This window comes from Schistocerca serialis, chromosome 4, assembly GCF_023864345.2.
Source record: "Schistocerca serialis cubense isolate TAMUIC-IGC-003099 chromosome 4, iqSchSeri2.2, whole genome shotgun sequence".
In the NCBI taxonomy this organism is placed as follows: domain Eukaryota; kingdom Metazoa; phylum Arthropoda; class Insecta; order Orthoptera; family Acrididae; genus Schistocerca; species Schistocerca serialis.
The window spans coordinates 83,695,883-83,708,207 of NC_064641.1; the positions used below are offsets into that span (position 1 = coordinate 83,695,883).

The window sequence follows — 12,325 nt, forward strand, 5'->3', positions numbered from 1 at the left end:
TATAGTCACGAACACACATATTTTGACCTCTGTTGACCGCTCCACTGTAGCTTTGCGCAGCTTTCTCGCACGTTTCACTGAAAATGGGACGATGGACATTTATCAACAGGTGTACAAGTTCTCCACCTGCTTCCCAGTACACCAGCATGGGATCAAACACTGACTCATTGTCACTCATCATAAGGCAGCTGGAGGCCGCGCCCTGTTACCGCTTTCTCAGAGCTTGAGCCGCCCTAAGCTGCCTATTGTCGCTTCCCTTCGCCGCTCCTCTGCCGGCTGGCCATGGTCACTCTGTATACTTCCCTGGGATAAACTAGCCTCCAGTAAATCGACGCATTTCCACAAAGTTTTTCATGTTGTGTGAATTACTTTAACACCATCACCCGACATTAATTATTCCAATACGTCCATACTATACCCTCTACAAGATGCATTGTGCCTTGTCAGTCATTTTGTTCAGTCCTACAGTTCGCTCAATGTGAGTTAGGTGATCTTTAATGACTTCATGTGAGGGGTATAATTCCTGCCATCTTACAATGGAACCGTTCGCTTGACGAAGGACTGGAAAGTTGCACAGGTCACACCAGTATTCAAGAAAGGTAGTAGGAGTAATCCACTAAATTACAGGCCCATATCGTTAACAGTTGCATACCGATGCTGTATGCTGCACTAGCCAACGCCAATGGGAGGGATCAGCGACTGACCCAACAACCATCACACATTCTCTATCTAGGATAGATTACTTACGTATTTCCATAATTTTGGCAGATTAGAAGATTAAAGTATTGATTATTATTACTGGTAAAGGTTTCTGGGACATTTTTAGTAAAAAAAGAAAAGTTTTTATTACATTTATTTGTATTAATTTCACAATTACAAGGATTACTCAGATTCACATTCAGAACACTTTACAATACGAACTACTTCTTCTTTCTTGGTGTGTGCAGGGCAGATATACTTCCTACAAGAAGTGCAAGCCTTCATGTACTTACAGTCTTTACTTCTGGCACATAAGTAATGGCGTCCTTTCCTTGGCAGATTATGCACACCTGCACGTGTTACTTTCCGTCGCGGCTCCGTAACGTTCTTTCCTCTGCTCACAGTAACTTGATTTTGATTACACTCATATCCAAAAGTTGATAACGCTGTAGTGTATTTTGAGTGTAAGCCTACAGCATTTTGAGCGCGTCTTTTCATGTTAAGGTCACAAAATTCACGAGCAAGATCTTTCAGGTACATCTTTCTTCTAGATCTCTTTGTCGGGTAATTCTTTGTCCATTCCTTGTGTGTATCTTGAAATACAACATATAAATTTAATGCTGCAATGTCAATCAAGTTGAAAAACACCGCCATTGGCCATCGATGCGTTGTTCGACGGCAGCTGTACGTTCTTACACGCTTATCGAATGTATCCACTCCTGACTTTGTACAATTGCAGAACAGGATGATGTCTGGCTTCTCTTCTGTAACATTCATATCATGATGTTGAATTGACATTACTGTAACAACCTTTCCTTTCTTAGGCACGTAACTGACTAAAGTGGCATCATCACTAAAGGCAAATAGGATTGTTCCCGGTGTAGCTTTTTTTGGAGAAACGGGACGGAGTTCTGTAGGAACATAGCGTTTGTCACTTCGAATAATACCAACAGTAGTTATTTTCTCTTTCAAAAGATCAGATGCTAGTGGAACGGTACTGAACTTTCTGTCTTTGGTAACATTTCTTCCAAATTGTTTCAAGTTAGACATTTCAATCAATCTTCTATTTCAGGGCCACTATTATGGTTCTTCTCATTACTGTGCTTTCCAGCGTAGGGATCCGCAGCGAAGCAGTATTTCTTATCTGAATCACATAACAGGTTCACCTCTATTCCATATTTTCCTGGTTTTGTGGAATATATAGCCTGAATGGGCGTCGCCCATGGAAGGTTCAAATGGCTCTGAGCACTATGGGACTTAACATCTAAGGTCATTAGTCCCCTAGAACTCAGAACTACTTAAACCTAACTAACCTAAGGACATCACACACGTCCATGCCCGAGGCAGGATTCGAACCTGCGACCGTAGCGGTCGCGCGGTTCAAGACTGAAGCGCCTAGAACCGGCCGGCCCATGGAAGGTCACAAGTTTTTCATCCACTGTGACTGTCTCACTAGGATTATAAAACACAGGAAATTTACTAACTATCATGTTCCATATATACCTGATAGGAGCCAATTTGTCGCTCTGTTTTCTAGCTGCTCGAGTTAGAGCATCATCAAAACGCAAGCACTTCAGTAAGAGCCTCAGTCTATGCTCCGAAAATGAATCTCAGTACATCGAAAAGTTTTCTTTACTAAATATATTACGTAAACTGTCCTTGTTCTGTCTATGGAATCCACAGTTCAATAGAATTCCAATTGCTGACACAATTTCTTCCCTTACAAATGCTTTCTAATTTTTTATGAAAATATCTTCAGATGATTCCCTAAGATTTCCAACCTTTTGATTGGTACACATCAAAATGTTATCCAGGATGTTATCATCGAAGTACCTGGAGTATCAGGTTTTATCCCTGGCTTAGCTCCTTTCGGGGTTCTCATTACGTTAGCAACAGACCTCCTCCTTTGATTTACGTAAGGGCTTCTCTTCCATATCATACTTGACGGGACCACCATGTCTTTTTCAAGTTGATGAATTTGTTCTTTCGGCCTGGGTCGTCTTCTTGTTGGTTGAATATCTATAAAAATATGAAAACAGAACCGAATGCTAGCAAACTAAGCACTCTACCGAGACACACATCCTAATATACTCCAAAATACCTGCAAAAAGTAATAAAAATCAGTACTTACCCTGTTCACTTTCATCCAACTCGCTGCTGTCAGAAACTACTTGATCTGGAATTTCCATGACTACATCTTCAGTTTCATTGCTTGAGCTTTCGGATAGTTCACCACTAAATTCATTGTCTGAACTCTCAAGCAAATTTCTAATTTCTTCATCTGTCAATTTCATCTTCTTGTACATTCTGTCAAATGCCACAAAGATATTACCTTCCACTCACCACACTGTTTACCGGTTGACTGCGAGTGGTGATTGTTGACCTGCTACACCTTCATTTATAACAATGGCTATAACTCAACAATGAGTGTAAACCAAAAGCTGTTCTTATTGTCGATCGTAGCAATTATAATTACGATAAATGTCTTATATTTATTAAATAAACTACTGAACAAGACAGGAGTTTTAGCCTAAAAACTTCGTTGGGGTCAGTTACTGACCCCCCCCCCCCCCTCCCCCTATTGGTATGCAACTGTTAACGTCGATATGCAGCAGGATTTTAGAACATATATTGTGTTCGAACATTATGAATTACCTCGAACGAACCGGTCTGAACACAGTCAACATGGGTTTAGAAAACATCGTTACTGTGAAACACAACTATCTCTTTATTCACATGAAGTGCTGAGTGCTATTGACAAGGGATTTCAGATCGATTCCGTATCCCTGGATTTCCGGAAGGCTTTTCACACTGTACCACACAAGCGGCTCGCAGTAAAATTGCTTGCTTATGGAATATCGTCTCATTTATGTGACTGGATTTGCGATTTCCTGCCAGAGAGGTCACAGTTCGCAGTAACTGACGGAAAGTCCTGTGAAACACAACTGGCTCTTTATTCACATGAAGTGCTGCGTGCTATTGATAAGGGATTTCAGATCGATTCCGTATTCCTGGATTTCTGGAAGGCTTATCACATTGTACCACACAAGCGGCTCGCAGTAAAATTGCGTGCTTATGGAATATCGTCTCATTTATGTGACTGGATTTGCGATTTCCTGCCAGAGAGGTCACAGTAATTGAGGAAAGTCATGGAGTTAAACAGAAGTGATTTCTGGCGTTCCCCAAGTTAGTGTTACAGGCCCTTTGCTGTTCCTTATCTATATAAATGATTTCGGAGACAATCTGAGCAGCCGTCTTCGGTTGTTTGCAGATGACGCTGTCGTTTATCGACTAATAAATTCATCAAAAGATCAAAACAAACTGCAAAACGATTTAGAAAAAATATCTGAATGCTGCGAAATATGGCAGTTGACCCTAAATAACGAAAAGTGTGAAGTCATCCTCATGAGTGCTAAAAGGAACGCGTTGAACTTCGGTTACTCGATAAATCAGTCTAATCTAAAAGTCGTAAATTCAACTAAATACCTAGGTATTACAATTACGAACAATTTAAATTGGAAGGAACACATAGAAAAAGTTGTGAGGAAGGCTAACCAAAGACTGCGTTTAATTGGCAGGACACTTAGAAAATGTAAGGGACGCTTGTCCGTCCTCTTTTAGAATACTATTGCGCGGTGTGGGATCCTTACCAGATGGGACTGGCTGAGTACATCGAAAAAGTTCAAAGAAAGGCAGCAAGTTTTGTATTATCGCGAAATATGGGAGGGAGTGTCACAGAAATGACACGGGATTTGGGCTGGATATCATTAAAAGAAAGACGTTTGTCGTTGCGACGGAATCTTCTCACGAAATTCCAATCACCAACTTTCTCCTCCGAATGCGAAAATATTTTGCTGACACCGACCTACACAGGGCGGAACGATCACCACTATAAAATAATGGAAATCAGAGCTCGTACAGAAATATATAGGTGGTCATTCTTTCCGCGCGCTATACGAGTTTGGAATAATAGAGAATTGTGAAGGTGGTTCGATGAACCTTCTGCCACGCACTTAAATGTAATTTGCAGAGTATCCATGTAGATGTAGATGTAGAAAGGGCTCTCAAGCTCAGTGCCGTAAACATCAGTTTCCTAAACTCGAAATAATCGCCTTTCTACGTTAGAAAGTTTCTGACCGCATTAAAATTCCAAACGTTTGTGACTATAATCATACACCGTACGAAAAAAAAATCGCGACACAAAAATCAATTAACGTAGAATAACGAAATTCCAGGAATAGATTAGTCTAGGTAACATACTGAAGTGATCAACATTGCAAGACCACAGGTTAACGTAAGCACCGGATAAAGCATTGCAAATGTGAAATATTTATACATTAATAACACTTAAAGTAGTAAAGGAGTTTTGCTACTTGAGGAGCAAAATAACTGATGATGGTCGAAGTAGAGAGGATATAAAATGTAGACTGGCAATGACAAGGAGAGCGTTTCTGAAGAAGAAAAATTCGTTAACATCGAGTATAGATTTAAGTGTCAGGAAGTCATTTCTGACAGTATTTGTATGGAGTGTAGCCATGTATGGAAGTGAAACATGGACGATAAATATTTTGGACAAGAAGAGAATAGAAGCTTTCGAAATGTGGTGCTACAGAAGAATGCTGAGGAATAGATGGGTAGATCACATAACTAATGAGGAGGTACTGAGTAGGATTGGGGAGAATAGGAGTTTGTGGCACAACTTGACTAGAAGAAGGGATCGGTTGGTAGGACATGTTCTGAGGCATCAAGGGATCACAAATTTAGTATTGGAGGGCAGCGTGGAGGGTAAAAGTGGTAGAGGGAGAACAAGAGATGAATACACTAAGCAGTTTCAGAAGGATGTAGGCTGCAGTACGTACTGGGAGATGAAGGAGCTTGCACGGGATAGAGTAGCATGGAGAGCTGCATCAAACCAGTCTCAGGACTGAAGACCACAACAACAATTACAACCGGTGTAGCCGTCAGATCGTTGAAGGGAAGCATGAAAAAATGAATGCATTGAGTTGTACAGGTGCCGGATGTCAGTTGGGGGGATGGAATCCCATGACTGTTGCACTTTGTCAGTCAATAGAAGGACGGTTAATGCTGTTTATTGATGACGATGGATTTGTCGTCCAATGACGTCCAATATGTGCTCGATTGGAGACACTCCTGGTGATCAAGCAGGCGAAGGCAACCTCCACTCTGTGGAGCATGTAGGGTTGCAACAGCGGTACTTGTGTGAGGGTTATCCTGTTGGAAAATAGCCCCTGGAATTTTGTTCAGAAATTGCAGCACAACAGGTCGAATCATCATATTACCGAACAAATCTGCAGCTATCTACATCTACATATACATCCATACTCCGCAAGCCACCTGACGGTGTGTGGCGGAGGGTACCCTGAGTACCTCTATCGGTTATCCCTTCTATTCCAGTCTCGTATTGTTCGTGGAAAGAAGGATTGTCGGTATAGTGTAGTGGTCTAGCTGTCGTACAAAATCACGCACCAGACCCTAACTCTAGGTGTAAGTCCAGTGTGTCAGCACCCAGACAGGTTGGTTCCAAGCCTTCAACTGGACTCCTTCTAACCAACACACGGGCACCGAGGCAGAACCAACTTTTATCAGAAAACACAACAGACCTACACCCTGCCCTCCTATGATCTCTCGCTTGACACCACTGAAGTCGCAAATGGCGGTGGTTTTGAGTCAGACGTTACAGCGCGGCCGGCTCGGAACTGTCCTTGAAGTAACCGATTTTGAACAAGTCGTTGTGGCACTGCGGTGCCAACTGTTGCTCAGATTACTGCTACAGATTCCCGCGTCCGGCCATCCTGATTTAGGTTTTCCGTGATTTCCCTAAATCGCTCCAGGCAAATGCTGGGATGGTTCCATACACCGAACACGACGGCCATGTCTCTCTCTGGATCCACGTGGCCGTCCGAAGCCCGGTCTTCTTGCGACCGTACATTCCGTGACCAACGCTGCCCGCAACCGTGTATAGTGGATACATTTCTGCCAAGTCTTTCTGCATCATCGCAGAAGGAACAACCAGCTTCTCGTAGCCCTGTTTCATGACCTCGTTCAAACTCAGTGAGGTGCTGGTAATTGCGCCTTCTTTCACTAACATCAACTCACCGAGCGAGGTGGCGCAGTGGTTAGCACACTGGACTCGCATTCGGGAGGACGACGGTTCAATCCCGTCTCCGGCCATCCTGATTTAGGTTTTCCGTGATTTCCCTAAATCGTTTCAGGCAAATGCCGGGATGGTTCCTTTGAAAGGGCACGGTCGATTTCCTTCCCAATCCTTCCCTAACCCGAGCTTGCGCTCCGTCTCTAATGACCCCGTTGTCGACGGGACGTTAAACACTAACAACAACAACAACTAACATCAACTCACTACGAAGAGTCTCAAAGGTAACTAACACTCACGGCCGTTACAGCGTGTACCTGAAAGAATCCTGATTTGCATCCTCATAGTGTCGCTATTACCGGCACTGTTATGCCGCTGGTGCGAAATTTTAACAGACATCACCTTTTGGATGTAGAAACGCGCCTCCAATCTTCGTTTATGTCGCACAGCTCCTTCTCGGTGTTGCAACTTTTCTTTGCGCCAGTGTGGTTGACAACAGCCGAGAGTGTAGTATAGAAGTCTGGCAATCGTGCACTCGCTGCTCTGAATCTCGCTAGTAGCATGATTTTCATTTAAATTGTGTATTTAACAAACTGAATTGTTAAATGAGAAATATTCAGTGATACGTTTTAGTAGAAATAACGTATCTTTGTTTTTATTTAATGACTTTATGAAACATGTGAATTTTCAAAAGGAATTAAAATTTGGTAAGAAATGGGAAATCTTGTGGAATGAAAGACGCAAACTGGTGTATGCAAAATACTTTATTTGCTACCACAGCTGGTTTAGTATCTTAAAGCCACATCGTCTGGTGGATATATAAATTGCTTCACACGAGACCCAAACGTGGGGTCGTTGCCCAAATAATAGTAATACGCCAAGTGAGGGTATTGTCAAATTGCAGATAGGCTGAATGGTACCATCAACATACAGCCTATTTAATTACATGAAGTCTGAGAGAGAGAGAGACAGGGATTGAGGGGGGGGGGGGGGGGGGAGGAACAGAGAGAGAAATACCTAAAACGACAGAGTGTTTCAGCTTTCTCTTAAGTGCAGTATGGTACTGGATTTTCTGATGACTGCTTGATAAATTGTATCAGAAACAGATGGAGAATGTAGAAAAGTTACAGAATTTATTGTTATGTTTTATGGGTGTTTCAAGTGTGTTTCAAGTGTGTTTCAAGTGTGGTGAGTTGAGAGGTAGGCCCTGAAGAAAGTGCACTCAGAGAATTAGGTGAATTTAAAACACCGTATGGTAGATCGTGACCCTAATAGACGAACATCTGAGGACTGAAAGAATCAGATAGACAAATGTTGCTGACGTAACGGATTATGTAGTATGTTTCCGTGGGGTTTCTATAGCGATGAGAGTGAGCCTCGTCTAAGGGCACAGTAACAAATTTTTATTGGAGAAATAATGTTAATGCTCCTTTCTCATACTTTGATCTTTAAAATTTCCTTTTTAGTTTTCACGCAATTACACTAAATTACACCAATACTTTCATTATATGGTCTCCCATTTATCTTGACCACCCAAAATAACTATTTGTCCAGATGCAGATTACAAAATTTTTAAACCAAATGTTCTTTAGCCGTCAGGGGAACATCAATCAGCATGATAGCCTTCGTTATAATTTTTTACAAAGATATGAACAGCAGTATGACTTTTTTAAGTGGCACCCTGTATTTGTTATTCGGTAATTCATTCCCTCTCCTAAAGACCTACTCAAAAATGCATCACAGTGTACTATTCACTGAAACACAATGTTGTTAATTACATAACACACCATTGACTTTGAGTCCGGGATCACAAACTCGTCCACATGCTGGAGTTGTCAGAAAAAAAATGCAAACCAAGTAAAAACCTAACACAAAACTGACTTTGACTCTCCTGTACCATTGCCCAGGAGCAAAACATTCAAAGGTGCTCACAGTGGTGACCATGGACACCGATCCACTGGTGCACACGTTGAATGAAAGAATTATTTACTGCTTCCAGCGTTGCCTGCTGAAGAGAATTACAAGCAAGCACGATACGTTCCTGCGTGTCCTCTGGAGTTGTTCAAACAGACAACGTATTTAATGCATCCCCAAAGAAAAAAGTCTAGAGGATTTAAATCAGAAGACCTAGCAAGCCAATTAACTGTTCCTCCTCGACCAATCCATCTGGCAGGATACCTTCGGTTCAGAACACGACGTGCACACAAGGCATTATGTGTTGGATATCCATCGTGTTCATAGCACATAAGCATTCTGGTTCTTAGCGACGATTCATCTAGAAGAGGAGGAAGAATTCGTCTGAGGAAGTTGGCATCCGATGTGCCGTTTAGACTACCATTGACGAAATAAGGGGCCAGTAATTGTAGTACCGAGCATCACACACCAGACTTTAACTCTCCATTGACGCTGATGTTCCACCTGTGTAAGCCATCGTGGGTTGCCTCTGGACCAATAATGCATGTTCCTTGTATTACCAGTCCTTTGTTTGAGAAGGAACATTCATCGATAAATAGAAAATTGCAGAAGAAGTTCTGGTTGGCGAGGATTTGCTGCTGTGCCCACTGACAGAACTGTACACGATTCTGGAAATCATTCCGATGCAATTCTTGATGTAGGTGTACATGGTAAGGATGGAACCGGTTAAGTGTAAGAATACGGAATGCCAATCTCATGTTCAAGCTGTCGCGTGCTCACATGTGGATTCATAGTAACGGAAGCGAGAGCAGTAACTTCGGCAGCTTCGTCTGTGCGAGTGCTACGACGATTGCGTTGTCGTGGGTTGAAACTTCCCATTTCCTGAAGCGTCGCAACAAGACGAGAAAACAGTCGGAAGGTGGGTTCTTGTTAGGATATCGCTCTCTGTACAGTGCCGCTGCCTGCGTAGCATTTCGCCTACCTTCAAGAACAATAATAAAAGAAACGTTATGTCTGCGCAGTTTGTAGAAATGACAGCCTTTACTGTATGCCTACTCTAAACAACAGTATTCAAAAGGACTAAACTATTGTACTAAATGTACCCACACTTAAGAAAACAGTATTGCAGTTTCTGTTCTGCTAACTTACATTCCTCACAGGTGAGTAGCATTTCTACCATCTCTTCGTTGGTGTACATTCTACTCACACAACTCTTCAACTGACGATGGTTGACGGAATGACTACTTATTTTTACATTTGTCCCCTGTCAACGTCAGCCGTGGATGCGTTCCATTACCCCGAGTGCCTGCACTAAGCGCTGGGAGCGTCAACGTCAGTGTTGTGTCATGTAATTAATAACGTTGTGTTTCAGTGAATGGGACACTGTGATACATTTTTGACTAGGTCTTTAGGAGAGGAAATGAATTACTGAATAAAAAATAGACGGTGCCATTTAAAAGAGTCATACCGCTGTTCATATCTTTGTAAAAAACAAAGCTATAACCAAGGAAGGCAATCATGCTGATTGATGTCCCCCTGACGACTCAAGAACATTTGCTTGAAGCATTTTGTAATTTCCATCTGGACAAACAGTTATTTAGGGTCGTCATGTTAAATTGGACACCATATATATATATATATATATATATATATATATATATATATATATATTATTGTTGTTGGCGAATTTTCCCTAAAAGGAAATCGTTAAGCTTATGACTTTGAAGGCTTGTTCGTCTTGTCCTTCCAGTACTCCTTCATTCTCTTGGAGAGGGCCTCTTTTCTCTCCTCAGACCATTCTTGTTTGGTCCGCTGTTTTAGCGCTTCTGACTTTACTTCCCAATTGTCTATTTGTTTTCGGAAGGTGCTTCTGTCTGTGGTGTTTGTGGTGCCAATTGCTTGTAGGTCTTTTCGGACTCCTTCCATCCAGGGTGTCGAGACTTTAAGTGTCTTGATGTGTTCTAGAAATTTCTTGGTGAGTCTTGTTTCAGGGAGTCTATCTAAATGTCCGTAGAATTTAAGGCGCCTTTTTCTCATATCGTTCTCGATGTTCGAATATGCTTCTACTGTTGAGTTCTTCTGTAGTCTGTAGCCATTTGGTGTGGGTCTTCCTCCTAAAATTTTTCCACATATATATATATATATATATATATATATATATATATATATATGTGTGTGTGTGTGTGTGTGTGTGTGTGTGTGTGGCCGGCCGAAGTGGCCGCGCGGTTCTGGCGCTGCAGTCTGGAACCGCGAGACCGCTACGGTCGCAGGTTCGAATCCTGCCTCGGGCATGGATGTGTGTGATGTCCTTAGGTTAGTTAGGTTTAACTAGTTCTAAGTTCTAGGGGACTAATGACCTCAGCAGTTGAGTCCCATAGTGCTCAGAGCCATTTGAACCATTTTGTGTGTGTGTGTGTGTGTGTATGTGTGTGTGTGTGTGTGTGTGTGTGTGTGTGCGTGTGTGCGCATGGGTGGGTGGGTGGCGGGGTCGGGGGTAAGGAGGGGTTAGGTTGCTGTGTGGGAGATCTGTGGATGTGTTGTGTGCACGTGCGTGCTACTCTTCCGTGCAACGGTAACTTGTTTATATTTCAGTAGGCGCTATTCTTTCATATCATCACAATGTAGAGTGAAATGCGGCTCCTTGAGAAGAGCGGCTGGTGGGCGAGCCTTGTGAACAACCTATGAACGTTCCCTCGGAGCAATGAGTGACCCTCCCGGGCACCACTACTTAACGACTGTGACGTTAGGCTCACGTCATGCGCCGGCGGGCGTTGCCCGGCGCGTAGCGAGAAAATCGCAGCGGAGTGCCGGTATTTATACTGGACGGTTTATTAATGGGGGTAGAAGAATAGCGCTTTTGTACTGAGAAATTTCATCATACACAAGATATTACGTATATCACGCCACACCTTAGAACTAAACCTTTGTAATTCATGTCTTTTATTTTACCTCGGCTGCTTGTAGTGAATTGCTCCTGTACGCCCCTGCAAATACTTGCGCACTTTGTTCATCTGTGTGAGGCGCATGCCTGTTATATCTCCGACTTCATCTCTTTATTGTGATACGTTAACGTTATTTAATTAACAGTCATCTACTTGAGTAATTTGGTTGAAATTTGTTTTCGATTCATTTAAATTTTACTCCAGCTCTCTCCCGTTATATCTGTCATAGTTTCTTATTTCTTATTTGTAACTCGTGGTATCGAATGATCTCGAACACAGATTGACATTTCCAGTGGAAGATGTGGACTCTGACCACAATTTATGGTTATCAACTGTAGTTTGAAGATGAAGAAATTGCAAAAAGTTATGAAATTAAAGAGCTGAACCTGGAGTAGCTAATAGAACCAGAAGTTGTTGAGAATTCCAGAGGGAGCATTAGAGAACGATCGACTATAACAGCGTAAAGGAATACAGTAGAAGACGAATGGTTAGCTTTGAGAGACGAAATATTGAAGGCAGCAGATTATCCAATTGGTAACAGGAGCAGATATAGACTCAGATCACAATATAGTAGTGATGAAGAGTAGGCTGAAGTTCAAGACATTAGTCAGGAAGAATCAATACGCAAAGAAGTGGGATACGGAAGTACTAAGGAATG

General features: G+C 42.3%; 1 protein-coding gene across 1 annotated transcript in view; it reads right to left on the reverse strand.

The window, feature by feature from the left end:
* LOC126474258 (piggyBac transposable element-derived protein 4-like) overlaps window positions 1-11,751 on the reverse strand; it is a 36,741-nt gene extending 24,990 nt beyond the window's left edge. Inside the window, exons 1-3 of the mRNA XM_050101723.1 lie at window positions 11,675-11,751; window positions 2,831-3,006; window positions 2,533-2,718 (exon numbers count right to left, since the gene is read on the reverse strand). Coding sequence (XP_049957680.1) covers window positions 2,533-2,718; window positions 2,831-3,006; window positions 11,675-11,751 — 439 coding nt within the window. The remainder of the gene's footprint in view (window positions 1-2,532; window positions 2,719-2,830; window positions 3,007-11,674) is intronic.
* Between the last annotated feature and the right edge of the window lie 574 nt (window positions 11,752-12,325).